This window comes from Camelus dromedarius, chromosome 5 (genome assembly GCF_036321535.1).
Source record: "Camelus dromedarius isolate mCamDro1 chromosome 5, mCamDro1.pat, whole genome shotgun sequence".
NCBI lineage: Eukaryota > Metazoa > Chordata > Mammalia > Artiodactyla > Camelidae > Camelus > Camelus dromedarius.
The window spans coordinates 30,548,735-30,562,841 of record NC_087440.1 but is presented as its reverse complement, the minus strand read 5'-3'; the positions used below and the strand labels follow the sequence as shown (position 1 = coordinate 30,562,841).

Here is a 14,107-nt window from a genome sequence, read left to right as displayed (position 1 = left end):
CACTGAGTCTTTTGGTTCATCTATAAAGAGGATCATCTATAAATAGGAGTAGTAAAACCTGTTGTGCTAATCTCAAGAGATGTAATACTCAAAATACGTCATGTACATAACGTTTTTACTCAGTCTTTTTGCCAGGCTTTCACATCCTCATTTTTGACGACAGGTAGCTGACTTCTTGGCCTTATAATAAGGATATACCAGAAAGTTCTCATTTCAGTTTGCACCCCTGAAACAGTCACATCATCAAACAAGGTGGCATAGAATCACGAAATAACCAAAAAACACTGTGAAGATCTTGGAGGAAGAGTTAGAGGAACAACCGAGGGACATTTTCTAAACAGACAGCTCGGGGAGAGGCCCGGAGCCCTGGCAGGGAGGAGAGGGTTAAATCCTTTCCTCTGCAGTACAAAAGAAAAGAGTGTGCGGAAAGATTAGGATTTTTGCTTTTACAATGGGAGCTGCAGAAGCGTAGGGAAGAAGCTGAAGAAAAAAAAGGGGGCGTCTCCCCTTTAAAGACTTGCAGAGATTGAGAGAGAAAAAGAGAGAGAGTCAGGGACAGGGAATCAGAGAGAGCGCGCACGTCCGTCTGTCTGTCCCTGGGAAGGGAGACCGTCTCTGCTTCACAGTGATTGGCACTGGGGGAGAGGCATCAGTTGGCTTCAGACCCAAGGGGGAGACCAGACCAGGTCACCCCGGTTAAGATTAAGTGAGCGTTGCCCCTCCCCATCCCACCTCTCTCTACCCGGGAATGTCTCGGCGAAAGCAGCGGAAACCCCAACAGTTAATCTCGGACTGCGAAGGTCCCAGCGCGTCTGAGAACGGTGGGTGCCTGGGGAGGGGTGGGGGAGCCCTGAGTCCAAGCCTGTGTGGGTCAGGCCAGGGCAAGGGGAGGGCACCCGGGCCATGGGCGAAACCAGGGGGAGGACTTGGTCACTCGGGGGGGTGGAAGGAGTTGAGATCCAGGGAGTATGGAGGTGACCTGTGCTGGGGAGAAGCCCCGCTTGGCTTTTCTCAGGATTGATTCTGTTTGTGTTTTCCGTGTTGTTTTTCTCTGGATGAAATGGAGTTTTCAAACTGGCTCTGTCTCCCCACCCAAGAGTTTTCTCCCCAGGTCCCCCTTTGCTCACTGGTCTTTGTGCCGTTGCTAAGTAACCTCCTCAGACCTGAAGACCGTCTCTCAGGGGTGGGATTTTTCCCCCCTTTTCTTTCTGGAGAGTTGGGTTGCAAGAGAATGAATTGGATAAACATGAAGGTTCCCCTGAGGGAGAAGAGAAAAAAGTTTCTCATTGTTGGGCTGAGCAGAGAACAGATCAGATCTCCCAGAGGGAGAGAGCTAATGTCGGTCAGATGCAGCCTGTTTGGGGTGTGTATCTGTGTCACCTGGGTAGAGGCTGGAGGAAAGGTCTGGATGAGGGGCTTAGGTTTGTGCTTCAAGGGAGGCCAAGCTTAAAAAAGAAAAAAAAAAAGTATGAGTTAACATGCCTGTTAATACATGCATATCCTATTATGAAGATTTTATCATCTGTTTGTTAAGTAATAGATTTTCTTTATGAGGGGGAGACTTTCATGTATTCTTATAACATTCCAGTAAATAAGAGGTAGCCAACAGAGCAACTGGGGTATTGAGAAGTGACATTACCCAAAGTTTCAGAAACAGGCATAGTCAGGACAAAAACCTAGGCTTCGTGACACTCAGGGCTGGTGCTTCTCACCCCACCTAAATTAGGGTCCTCCAAACTTGCTAGATTGTGGGTAGATCTGGGCTAGAGGCTGGGAATCTCTATCTTTGCAAATGTTCAGGTCATTTTTAGGATCAAGCAAGTTTTGGACAATCTGATATGGCTACGTATGTTCACACTGTGAAAGTTTGAAAGCTCTGGCCCAGGGATAAACCATTTATTTAGCAAAGAGTTGATTTACCCGACAATGTAGTGTAGGATTAAGCACAAGGGTTCTGAAGCCAGACTTTTCAGGATTCAAATCCTGGCTCTACCACTTGGTTAGCTATGCAATCTTGGTTGGTTTACTTTGCCTTTCTGCCTCAGTTTCCTCACCTGTAAAATAGGGATGAATATTACTCGCTACCTCATTAAATGATGGTAAGAATAGAAATGAGCTAATACATGTCAATACACTTGGAAAAGTAACTAGCATAAATATGTGCTTCATACTTGTGGTACCGTCCCTAGCATCAATAACTACTTAATATGTGGGTACTAGTCTTATACGTATATAAAGCACAGGAGCCTCTTGGCGAACTTAAGCATTTCTTTATAAGATGTGTGCCCTAGGATAATGTATTTGTATTGACTAAAACTAAATCATAGATTAAATTTACCTTTGCACCTGTTATAAAAAAAAAAAAAAAGACTTGAGATCAAATCAGTGCACTGTGTGCTATGAAACAACCTTAACAGACATACAGTGTTTTGGGTAAAAAACATCCCCCCCTCAAGTTAGTGCTTTACTGGGATTCCCACTGTGCCAATATTTAGAGGTTCGTGCTGGTGGCATCCTTCCCTCCTGGGACACGTTAACCCTCCTTAATGCTGCTGCAGGCCGGATGTTTCCTCCTCCTGCTCTACAGGAGACTTCCCCCCAGAGCCTCAGAGATGCCTTACAGTCCTGCTCCCCTGCTGGTTAGATTGTGGAACAATGCTGAATCCCTTCCACCCCAGAGGCCTCTCCTCTCCAATCCTCTCCCCTCATCTCCCTGTACCTTCAGCTCACCCAATCCCCATACCACTGCTGAGAAAAATCTGGGAGGGAGTCACAAGAAATCTTCCACAACAGCCCTGAGTGGATTCTCAAGCCCCTTGAACTATAGCTCTCGCTTGGGGCTGTGAACTTTCAGGGGCACAGGGATGCTGCTACAAAGCCATCCCCATAGAAACTGTGCAGGCTGGAACCCAATGGCAGCAACAAATTTCAGTTGAAATTTTGCCTTTGAACCGTAAAAGTCAGAAACGCACATGTAAGGAGCAAGAAAGCAATAGTAACCTTAAGAAAGATCTGCCTTAAGAAAGCCTCAGGATTTTCTGTTCAGAATTTTCCTGAGAGTGAAATATCCTGGGCTACTTGCATGACCTGGACTGTCATTGGGTCTCATTTGTAAGATGAGGTAGCTAATATTTGATCAAATCTAAAATTCCTTTCTGCTCTTATAAGATATATAAATAGGGTTTCTATTTGCATATGTGATCTTCAGGCTCCTGAGTTTTCCTTCTACCCCAGAGACATTTTCTTGTTCTGCATGCCCCAGAATTAGGTAGGGAGGGCTCTTATTTGGGGGCTCTTATGTGTGTCCTTTTACCGGTGTACCCATGAAACCATGGGTACCATCATGAATATCCGCAGACATTTATTTAGTAGGCGAGGGTGCCACTAAGGTTTCCAGGAGTCTTTGCCTTCTTTTAGGCAATGTTTACCATATGTGACAAGCAAATGCTGAGGCTTTGTTGCACATTTTAAAAGCCTCATCTCTGCAGTGACCTAAGACATTACCAAGACACAGTCTGAAAAACCTGTTTTCCAGCCCTGTTTCTGCTCAGCTTCCCTAACCAGTACACCAAAACCTAACGGAATAGTTATTGCACATAAGTGATGAGAAGGAAATAGTCTATTTACTTAAAAACTCTGGAGAGAAAAAAAAAATGTTCTCTCTCCCCTACAGAGTCTAGAAATCTGGATTTGAGACCATAAGGGATGTGAATAGGGAAGATGTAAATTAGTACATCTGGGAAATAAAAGAAATGATCAGAAACCCAGATATTTAGTGAGAAGGAGAAACCAGGACAACAGCCAAACAGATCTAGAGGGAGAAATGGAGGTTGCCAGACAGCAAGAGCAGCAAAAGGGGAAGGAAGGCAAAAATATAGAGTTTTGAGGGTTCTGTTCTCTTTATAGCTGGAAGTAAAAAGCATCGTCTCTCAGGGTGTTCAGTCCTGAGCCTTTCAGCCCTAAGGACCCCTGGGTCAAAAAGAAAACATTCCTGAGTAGATAGAAAGTAACTCTTGGTGCAAGAGCGCCCTGAATAAGGAAGCAGAAATCCTGGTTTTTTAATCCAGCATGGACTCGGAAGCTTTGTGACCTTGGGCAAGTCCATTCTTCTCCCAGGGATTCAACGTTTAGCCTTTGAATAACAGCATTCATCGTTAATATCCGCAGAGCATTTACTATTTGTCAGGTCCCATGCCAGGCCCTGTATGTATTCCCTCTTGTTAATTCCTCCCAACTCTGCTATTATTACTTCCATTAATTTTTTTTTTTTTTTTTAGAATTTACGGGAAAATATACATGACAAAATATACCATTTTAAGGCATACAATTCAGTGGCGTTAAGTATACTCACAACATTGGGCAGCCATCACCACCATCCATGTCCAGAACTCTCTCACCTTGCAAAACTTGAAACTCTATACCCATTAAACAGTAACTCCACATCGCCTTCATCCCACGCTGCCAGCTACTGGCAGTCACCATTCTACTTTCTATCTCTATGAATTTATCAATTCTAGGTATCTCGTATAATGAAATCATGTAACAGTTATGCTTTTGTGACTGGCTCATTTCATCTTAGCACAATGTTTTCAAGGCTCATCCACATTGTAGCATGTACAAGAATTTCATTCCTTTTCTGTGACTATCCCCCCATTTTTAAAAGAAATCCAAGCCTTAGAGAAATTAAGAAACATTCCCAAGGTCACGAAGATTAGAAAGTGCTGGAACTTGGACTCAGGTCTGTTTGATTTAGAGCTGGCACTTTTAATCACTGTACTTGGTAAGAGGGTCAGATCTGTAAGATGGTGTGGAGTCCATGTTAAGTGCTGAGTCCTTTGATGTCAGAAAATGACTATTGAAAAAAAAAAAAACCTTTTTGTGTTTGATCTAAGATATTCCTATTCTGGAAATAAATATATTTTTCTCACTTAGCACCAGATGTCCACTGTGTTGCACAGGCCACTCACTAGGTGTGGGTGGCAGAGGAGTATGAGTAGGTACTTAGGAGAGAGGAGTGAGGAAGAGAAGATGAAACATTCTCCCTTAGAAGTACCCACAGCAGCAGTTACAGACAACTCAATTATGAACACTACCAATTGGTGCTGGTTCAACATTAACAGTAAATTTAGGCAGGGCCTTACATAGTGTGCTTTGTTTCTTTAGTGGCTGGATGATGGTTGAACTCTGTGTAGAACAAAACCTTTCATTTTACAATTGGAAATATGGCTAAAGATGCACATACCCTGGGAAAGGCAATACAATCACTTAAGTTCACAGTCAGGTGTAAATCATATCAAATTCTGTTCATGGACGCAGGATGCAAGAGAGCCAAAGTGTGGCTCTGGACAGAGTAGAGAGGGAACCTGATGGGAAGATTTAGCTTCGAGCAACTCATTTGCCTACTTCCTAATTTTGGCCAAGTTGAGCACAGATACGATTTGTGAGAAGGTTTGATGGGGAGGGCACGCCTCTGATATGTACTGCGGGGCTCATCCTTGGCTGTACATTGGAATCACTTGAGGAGCTTTACAAACACTGATGCTTAAATCCCACCCTCAGGGAATCTGAATTAATTGATCTGGGTTACAACCTGGCCCTTGGGATTTTTAAAAGCTCTCCCAGTAATTCTAATGGGCAGCAAAGTTTGAGAACCTCTGTTCAACCCTACCGCCCTGCTACTCACCTATTTTTCTTTTTGTTCTCCCAGCCATTCTCTCCCAAGTCTGATGCGCCACCAGGTTTAGAGAGTCACCTGGTTTCCTTTTTCCTTGTCATTTCAGCTCTTTATAAATCTAAACAAGCATGTCCAGGTCTCAGTCCTACGTCCATCCCAGACTTTGCATGTGACCCAGGATAGCTTACCTCCCCTTATCTGCTATCTAGGGACACCATTACCAGCTTAGTTTATTCCTGTGTTTATGACTTCATTCATGTCTGCCTAAGAATCCTGCCCCCCTTTTCAGGATAGGCATTGAGTGCAAAGTGCTGAGAAATAGAGGGTTCCTCTTACAGGTGGCTGTTGATCCGTCACCTTTCACCAGGGACTAAATTTACCTTAAAGAAGAGCATGGATCAAATTACGCATCAGAAAGCAACTTTCATTAAAGAGCAAGAAAGGGGACAGTGTTTCCCAGGAGAAGATGAAAAGAAAAGAATTTTTTTTCTTGTCGGAAGACTTGACAAAACAGCAACTTGATATCAAATGTTCAATGCTAATTAACAAATGCTCAGTAGAAAGCTTCCATCTGATTCCCTCTCCCTTACTGAGGCCAGAGAGCAAATGGCAGATAGGAGCCACACAGGGCCCTTTCTCTAGCTTAGGGAAGCCACACCATGTTGATGTGCTTGAGAAAGCACTGGATACAGGAGTCAAAATTCTGAATGCTGGCTTCACTGAACTACTGTGTGGACCTGGAAACATCATTTAACCTCTCCAAGCTTCAATTTCCTCATGTGTGAAAATAAACAACATTGCATTAACCTGTGACTTGCCATAATTGAAACAGAAACCACCTCCCTCATTGCAAGGGTCAGGCCTGGAAGAATCTACTTCATCTGTTTCAGAGACATCATTCACAATGTTAGGGGGGAGGGTATAGCTCAACCGGTAGAGTGCATGATTATCATGGACGGGATCCTGGGTTCAATCCCCAGTACCTCCATTAAAGAATAAATAAATAAACCTAATTACGTTCCCCCCAACACACACACACACACACAATGTTAAGGCCCTTGTGATTATCTGAAGTTTCAAAATATGATTCAACACAATGTTTCAGTGAAAGTAGATGTCAAAAGGTCTCCCTTCCCTTGACATACATATGCCAATATCAGCCTCGGAAATGAATGATTCATAAACAACAGGAAAACAGTTCTAATTTCAGTATATGTGTATTTTAGCTTAATCGCTTTGTCACTGACAATGTAATTTCTTTAATACATAATATTGGGACTCCTCCCAAAATTTAAAGTCCCACGTGTACGTATTGTTGGTCGAGTTTTTAAGGTTTTTATCCCCACAATATTTCTTTGAGGAAGAGAGCACACCTGTAGTATTATCACTTTATAAAAAGGGAAACGGTGGCTTAGCATGGTGTTACTGACCACTATGCCTCAGTTTACCAGACAGGCAAGAACAGAAGTGGGACTGGAACAATGTGGATTTACCGATGCCCTGGCAAACCACAAAAGTAAGGGCTTGTGGTCACTTCCTATAAGTAAGATAAGCTCTTTTAGGAAGCAGGAAACCCCTTAGGTCTCATTTCAAGGTAGAAAGCAAATGCAGAGGACCTGGTCCAGGAGGCATCTTACCCCTACTTATCCCCTCTGAATAGGAGGCCACCTCTGTGCCAGGGAGCAGGTGCTAAGTCATTTCCAGGCATTCAAACCAGGTTGGGGCTAAAAGGGGCTTTATGTGCTGAGAGGCTGCCTGGTAGCTCGTCCTGCATTTTTCCCATTGTTTCAGGAGGAGCTCCCCTCCCCCCAGGTTAGAGCTAGGTGGGCCTCTGTAGGCCTCTGCTGGCTCACATCTCCCCAAACCCAACTGTGTTGCCAGAGAAGGACAATGGAGGAAGAAGGGCAGAGAAGAGGGTATTAAATAGGAGATAGCTCCGTAAATAAGCATAAACTCTGTAAATTAAGTGTGGGCCGGGTGATCTGTGGAGTAACTCGCATTCAGCTATTATTCTGGGGGAGGAGAGACGGGGAGTAAAGGGGCTTAGTGTTCCGCAGAGAGGAGTCCTGAAATGACTTCCTTGGAAATTCTACCTCGCAGCCTCCCACCCTGAGAAACTTCTTTTGTGAGGGGGGATGGGGAATACGGTGGGAGAGGGGGACAAATTTTGGGGTGTTTGGGGGGGGGTGTATGTATGGATGAGCAGTAGATGTTCAGGGATTCCCCTCCCGCTCTGACTCGCAGACCTCTGAGATCAGACCACCCTCTCTGGAGTCCATGTTTTCCAGCCTCAGCGGATCCTTTATCCAAAGGAAAATAAGAGAAGCCTATCGCTTTGCTCTATTGAGCAAGGCTGAGTTTCCTACTGTGCCCCCTTGAGCTTGCTGGGGTGGGGGTGGGGGCAGGCCTGGGCAAAGACATCTGGAAATGGGGGGAGCTGGCAGAGGGCAAGGAAAGGTGGACCCCCACCGTGTCCCACAGCACCTGTCACTGAGCCTCCGGAAACCCTCCTGGGCTCTGGGCTCCCGCCCCCACACATCTTTCTCCCGCTCCCCCTCCTCCTCCTCCTCCAGCTCCCGCCTCCCTCCCCAGCAGCTCCTCCCCACAGACTCCCCTCCCTAGCAGCTCCTCCCCCATCTCCCCTCTCCCAGCTTTCTCGCTCCAGCTCCTCCCCTCCTCCGCGCCTCGTCGTTCCCTTCCCCCTCCTCCGCGGCTCCCAGCCCCGCCGCCGCCGATCTCCATCTCTGCAGTCTGGGCCGCTGGGCGCAGAGGCTGCCGCAGCCCCGGCCGCCACTGCCGCCTCTCCCAATCCAGATTCCCATTGTCTCCCACTACCCCCGGCCTTCCACCTCCCGCACAACCATGGCGCACGAAGCCGGGAGGAACTCTCGTCTCGGGGGGCCCTGCGGGGAGCCGGCGGAGCTTGGAGGTGCGGTAGGGCCCAGCCTGGGCAGGGGTGGGGGCGGAGGGGACGCGCGGGGGGAAGGACTTTTCGGTGGACGAGATGAAATGCACGATTCTCTACATAGGACCGGCTCCTCACACCCAGTCGTTGGTCCCGCCTTTGGCCTGGGGCGGGGGGGGGGCGGTGGAGGAGAAGGGAGTCGCTTGTGCATGCCCGCGCCCCCTCCCTCCCCCTGTCTCCTCTTCCTCCCTGCTCCCTGGCACAGGGTGCCGGGGTGTCTCCTGGCCAGGCGGGTCAGCACTGAGCTGTAGCCTTCTGCACCGCCTGATGGTGAGCTCATCTCCCCACCCCCAACTAGCGGTTACTGGGCTCGTTGTTAATTAGAGCCTCTGTATACCCACCCCAACCGCACTACCCACGCTCTCTCCTTGTCTTCTCCCCAGGTGATGCTAGCGAGGAGGACCACCCCCAAGTCTGTGCCAAGTGCTGCGCACAATTCACTGACCCAACTGAATTCTTCGCCCACCAGAACGCATGTTCTACTGAGCCCCCTGTTATGGTGATAATTGGGGGCCAGGAGAACCCCAACAACTCTTCGACATCTTCTGAACCCCGGCCTGAGGGCCACAATAGTCCCCAGGTCATGGAGGCAGAACACAGCAACCCCTCGGATTCCGGGGCCTCTGTACCCACAGATCCCACCTGGGGCCCAGAGCGGAGGGGAGAGGAGTCTTCTGGGCACTTTCTTGTCGCTGCCACAGGTACAGCAGCTGGGGGAGGTGGGGGCCTGATCTTGGCCAGCCCTAAGCTGGGAGCAACCCCGTTACCGCCAGAATCCACCCCTGCACCCCCTCCTCCTCCACCTCCTCCTCCTCCGCCCCCCCCAGGTGTAGGCAGTGGCCACTTGAACATCCCTCTGATCTTGGAAGAGCTCCGGGTGCTGCAGCAGCGGCAGATCCATCAGATGCAGATGACTGAGCAAATCTGCCGGCAGGTGCTGCTGCTTGGCTCCTTAGGCCAGACGGTGGGCACCCCTTCCAGCCCCTCAGAGTTACCTGGGACAGGGACTGCCTCCTCCACTAAGCCCCTGCTTCCCCTCTTCAGCCCCATCAAGCCTGTCCAGACTGGCAAGACGCTGGCACCTTCCTCTACCTCTGCCTCCTCAGGGGCAGAAACACCCAAGCAGGCTTTCTTCCACCTTTACCATCCACTGGGGTCACAGCACCCTTTTTCTGCTGGAGGGGCTGGGCGAAGCCACAAACCCACCCCAGCCCCCTCCCCGGCCCTGCCAGGCAACACAGACCAGCTGATTGCCTCACCTCATCTAGCATTCCCAGGCACCACAGGACTGCTAGCCGCACAGTGTCTGGGGGCAGCCCGGGGCCTCGAGGCTGCTGCCTCCCCAGGGCTCCTGAAGCCAAAGAATGGAAGTGGTGAGCTGGGCTATGGGGAAGTGATGGGTCCCTTGGAGAAGCCTGGTGGACGGCACAAATGCCGCTTCTGTGCCAAAGTATTTGGCAGTGACAGCGCCCTGCAGATCCACCTGCGTTCTCACACAGGTGAGAGGCCCTATAAGTGTAACGTCTGCGGCAACCGCTTTACCACGCGCGGCAACCTCAAAGTTCATTTCCACCGGCATCGTGAGAAGTACCCCCATGTGCAGATGAACCCTCACCCGGTGCCAGAGCACCTAGACTACGTCATCACCAGCAGCGGCCTGCCCTACGGTATGTCCGTGCCGCCAGAGAAGGCCGAGGAGGAGGGGGCCATGCCAGGCGGTGGGGTGGAACGCAAGCCTCTGGTGGCCTCCACCACGGCTCTCAGTGCCACAGAGAGCCTGACGCTGCTCTCCACCGGTGCGGGCACGGCCACGGCTCCTGCGCTCCCTGCTTTCAATAAGTTCGTGCTCATGAAAGCGGTAGAGCCAAAGAGTAAAGCTGATGAGAACACCCCACCTGGGAGTGAGGGCTCGGCCATCACTGGGGTGGCAGAAAGTGGCCCAGCCACCCGCATGCAGCTAAGTAAGCTGGTGACTTCGCTTCCCAGCTGGGCACTGCTTACCAACCACTTCAAGTCCACCGGTAGCTTCCCCTTCCCTTATGTGTTGGAGCCCTTGGGGGCCTCCCCGTCTGAGACATCGAAGCTGCAGCAGCTGGTAGAAAAGATTGACCGTCAAGGAGCCGTGGCAGCGGCCTCTACAGCCTCTGGAGTCCCCGCCACCTCTGCCCCTGCAACTTCATCCTCAGCCTCATCTGGACCTAACCAGTGTGTCATTTGCCTCCGGGTGCTGAGCTGTCCCCGAGCGCTGCGCCTGCATTACGGCCAACATGGAGGGGAGCGGCCCTTCAAATGCAAAGTGTGTGGCAGAGCTTTCTCTACCCGGGGCAATCTGCGTGCACATTTTGTGGGCCACAAGGCCAGTCCAGCTGCCCGGGCCCAAAACTCCTGTCCTATCTGCCAGAAGAAGTTCACCAATGCTGTCACTCTGCAGCAGCATGTTCGGATGCACCTGGGGGGCCAGATCCCCAATGGTGGGACCACGCTCCCTGAAGGCGGGGGAGCTGCCCAGGAGAATGGCTCTGAGCAATCTGCAGTCTCCGGGGCAGGGAGCTTCCCCCAGCAGCCGTCCCAGCAACCATCCCCAGAAGAGGAGCTATCCGAAGAGGAGGAAGAGGATGAAGAAGAAGAGGAAGACGTGACTGATGAAGATTCCCTGGCAGGGAGAGGCTCTGAGAGTGGAGGTGAGAAGGCAATATCAGTGCGAGGTGATTCAGAAGAGGCCTCTGGGGCAGAAGACGAAGTGGGGACCGTGGCAGCAGCGGCCACAGCTGGGAAGGAGATGGACAGCAATGAGAAAGCAATTCACCAGCCTTCTCTGCCGCCACCGCCACTGCCACCACCCGACAGCCTGGATCAAACCCAGCCAATGGAGCAGGGAGGCAGTGATGTTGCAGGAGGTGCAGAGGAGGGGGGCAAACTGGAGAGGAGCTCCAGCCCAGCGTCAGCTCTGGTCCTAGAAGGGGAAGGCAGCAGTACCACTTTGGTGGATGAGCTGAGCATGCAGGAAGTGATGAGAAAGGAGCCGGGAGAGAGCAGCAGCAGGAAGGCCTGTGAGGTGTGTGGCCAGACCTTTCCCACCCAGGCAGGTCTGGAGGAGCATCAGAAAGCCCACCCCAAGGAGGGGCCGCTCTTCACTTGTGTTTTCTGCAGGCAGGGCTTCCTTGAGCGGGCTACCCTCAAGAAGCATATGCTGCTGGCTCACCACCAGGTACAGCCCTTTGCCCCCCACGGCCCTCAGAATATTGCTGCTCTCTCCTTGGTTGCAGGCTGTTCACCCTCCATCACTTCCCCAGGGCTTCCCCCCTTTCCCCGGAAGGATGACCCCACAATCCCATGAGCCTGGTTTTTGGTACCTGCTGCCCCTTGACCCAGAGGGCAGAAACTGAGAGTTCTGTTGAAGGACCTCCGAGAGCTATGTGCCCTTATTTGTCTGTTTTTCTGAGTTCTTATGTGCTATGTCCCTAGTGGCTTTTCTCTAAATCCTGAGCTTTGAAATCATTATGTTCACAGGGGGATGGCCCCCTGAGAAATTTTTCTTCCCTTCTCATTCATTGTACCTGAGAAAAATAGATTCTCTACAGCTTTCACATTCCCAACGAGAACCCTATCCAGCCTCCTTGGGGATGACCCGTCTACCCTCTCCTCCCTCTCCCTTTCCCTTTGGCAGGTGTACTGAGCACCCACATTCAGAATTACAGCCCAGCCCAAAGGGGCCAGCAGCTGTCCCTGGAGGGCCTAGTGCCACTCCTCTCTGGTGACCAGGTCAACCTGCAGGACTTCTTGTCCCAGGGAATTCCTGCCCAGCTGGTGAGGGTGGGCCCCCTGTCTTTTTGGAACCAGGACACAGCTTTCCTGTCAAGTGACCTACTCACCAAGCCCTAGACTTCCAGCTCCATCTCCAGCTCCACTACCACTTCAGGCCCTGTACCACCAGTGCTGTTGGGCCTGGGAACTGTGGCTGGGAAGTTGCCTCCAGCAATGGGATCCAGAGAAGCCCAGGAGAAGAGAGCCCCTCCTTCCCTTTTCGGTCTCTTGCATCCAAGACAGTGCCTGAGAAACCCATCACAGAAGAAAAGTAACAAATTGTACATTCCGTCCCCTTCCCCCTGCTCCAGAAGGTGCCAACAATGAAGATGTAACAATTTCTGTATCTGGTGGCTCAGTCTCAGGGAGGAGGGAGAAACGAAGGGCATAGGACACTCTTCCCAGTAGCAGGGCACTAATGTGCCTTAGTCACATTAACGCAAAATTGGCTGATTGATCTGCTGAGACATTTCCAGCCTCTCATATCCTTCATCTTTGCCTCTCAAAGTTAGGGAACAAGTGGATTTCTTGCCAAGGGGTCTCCCATGGGATATTTTTGAGAAGGAAATGTGAAGTTCGTATCTTTAACAAGCACTGTTGATGAGGGAGGGCAGTTGAAGGAATAATGGAGTTGAAGAGTGTTACCAAAGCAGAGGGCTGGCTGAGAACCTATGTGGTTAAGGAAGGGGCATGCTGTAAGGGAGGGGGCCTCAAGTTCTTGATTAGGTCTTACGAATGTTCTTTTAGACTAATGATGATTTAGTGTGCAACAGTGCACCATGGGTCATGGGGGATTTCCTAGCACTAGTGTGCTCTAGTTTTAGATAACTCCTTCCTTTATTCCCTGGCCCCTTGTATCTTCCTCATCTTACTCTCTCAAGGTCCATTTCCTCCCCATTTTGCCTGACCATGGGCGGGGGCGCATGTCTTTGCCACTGTCTGGTTCTTAAGAGTCCCAGACTTTGGGAGATGAGCTCCCGGCACTCTCCTCCCTGCCTCTCTGACTTGTAATGAGATGTAGTATTTACTCTTAACATAGGATCATTTGGTACAGGAGTTCTGAGGAGAGAGTGAGGGTTCTGCAATTGACTGACTTAAGTGATGACTTCTCCAAAGGTGTAGGCTCCAGAGTTTCCTAACATAGTAAAATGTGAAGAGCAGACAAGGGAGATGGTAGTGTCTTTCCTTTTCATTAAAGGTGTTTTAACCAAATATTTGTGTGTTTCTCCTTTTTTCGTGACTAAATAGCCAGCTGGCGTGTGATATGGGCATTCCCTAACATTGCGATTCCCTTCCCACTTAAATCTCCTGCCAAAGCTGAGCATATGGTGCTGAAATATTTAATTCACTCAGCCTTGTCCTAAAACAGCCTCCAGTGAATGTAATTTTTCTGTAGAAATGGTATTTATGTTCTCAGAAGGTAGGGGAGTTAACTGTGTACAGCCATTGTCTAGGTTTTCTTTTTGCCTAGAACCTTCCATCACTAGGCTTTTGTGTTTTGGTTTTTGTTTTGTTTGGAGGTTGGAAGCTGTTTATCAGTCTTTGCTGAACCCCAGGACCAGCCTAGCTGACATCAGTTAATCTCTAGAATTAAGATGAATATCTTTACGATCCTTTATCTCATGTTATAAATAGGAGAAAAAAGTAATTTAACCGTAATAATT

General features: G+C 49.6%; 1 protein-coding gene across 4 annotated transcripts; it reads left to right on the top strand.

The window, feature by feature from the left end:
- The first annotated feature begins 460 nt into the window (after nt 1-460).
- On the top strand, nt 461-13,663 carry SALL2 (spalt like transcription factor 2). Of its 4 annotated transcripts, none has more exons than XM_031453427.2 (3): nt 462-821; nt 9,023-9,340; nt 9,467-12,361. In XM_031453427.2, exons 1-3 carry the CDS (start codon nt 749-751, stop codon nt 11,974-11,976), a joined length of 2,901 nt encoding a protein of 966 aa, XP_031309287.1. In that variant the 5' UTR covers nt 462-748; the 3' UTR covers nt 11,977-12,361. The 4 variants fall into 4 exon arrangements, with proteins under 4 accessions (XP_010988472.1, XP_031309287.1, XP_064341871.1 ...); XM_064485801.1 differs by adding an exon at nt 8,489-8,603 and having other exon boundaries at nt 744-821; nt 9,023-12,361; XM_010990170.3 differs by having other exon boundaries at nt 461-821; nt 9,023-13,663.
- The last annotated feature ends 444 nt before the right edge of the window (nt 13,664-14,107 follow it).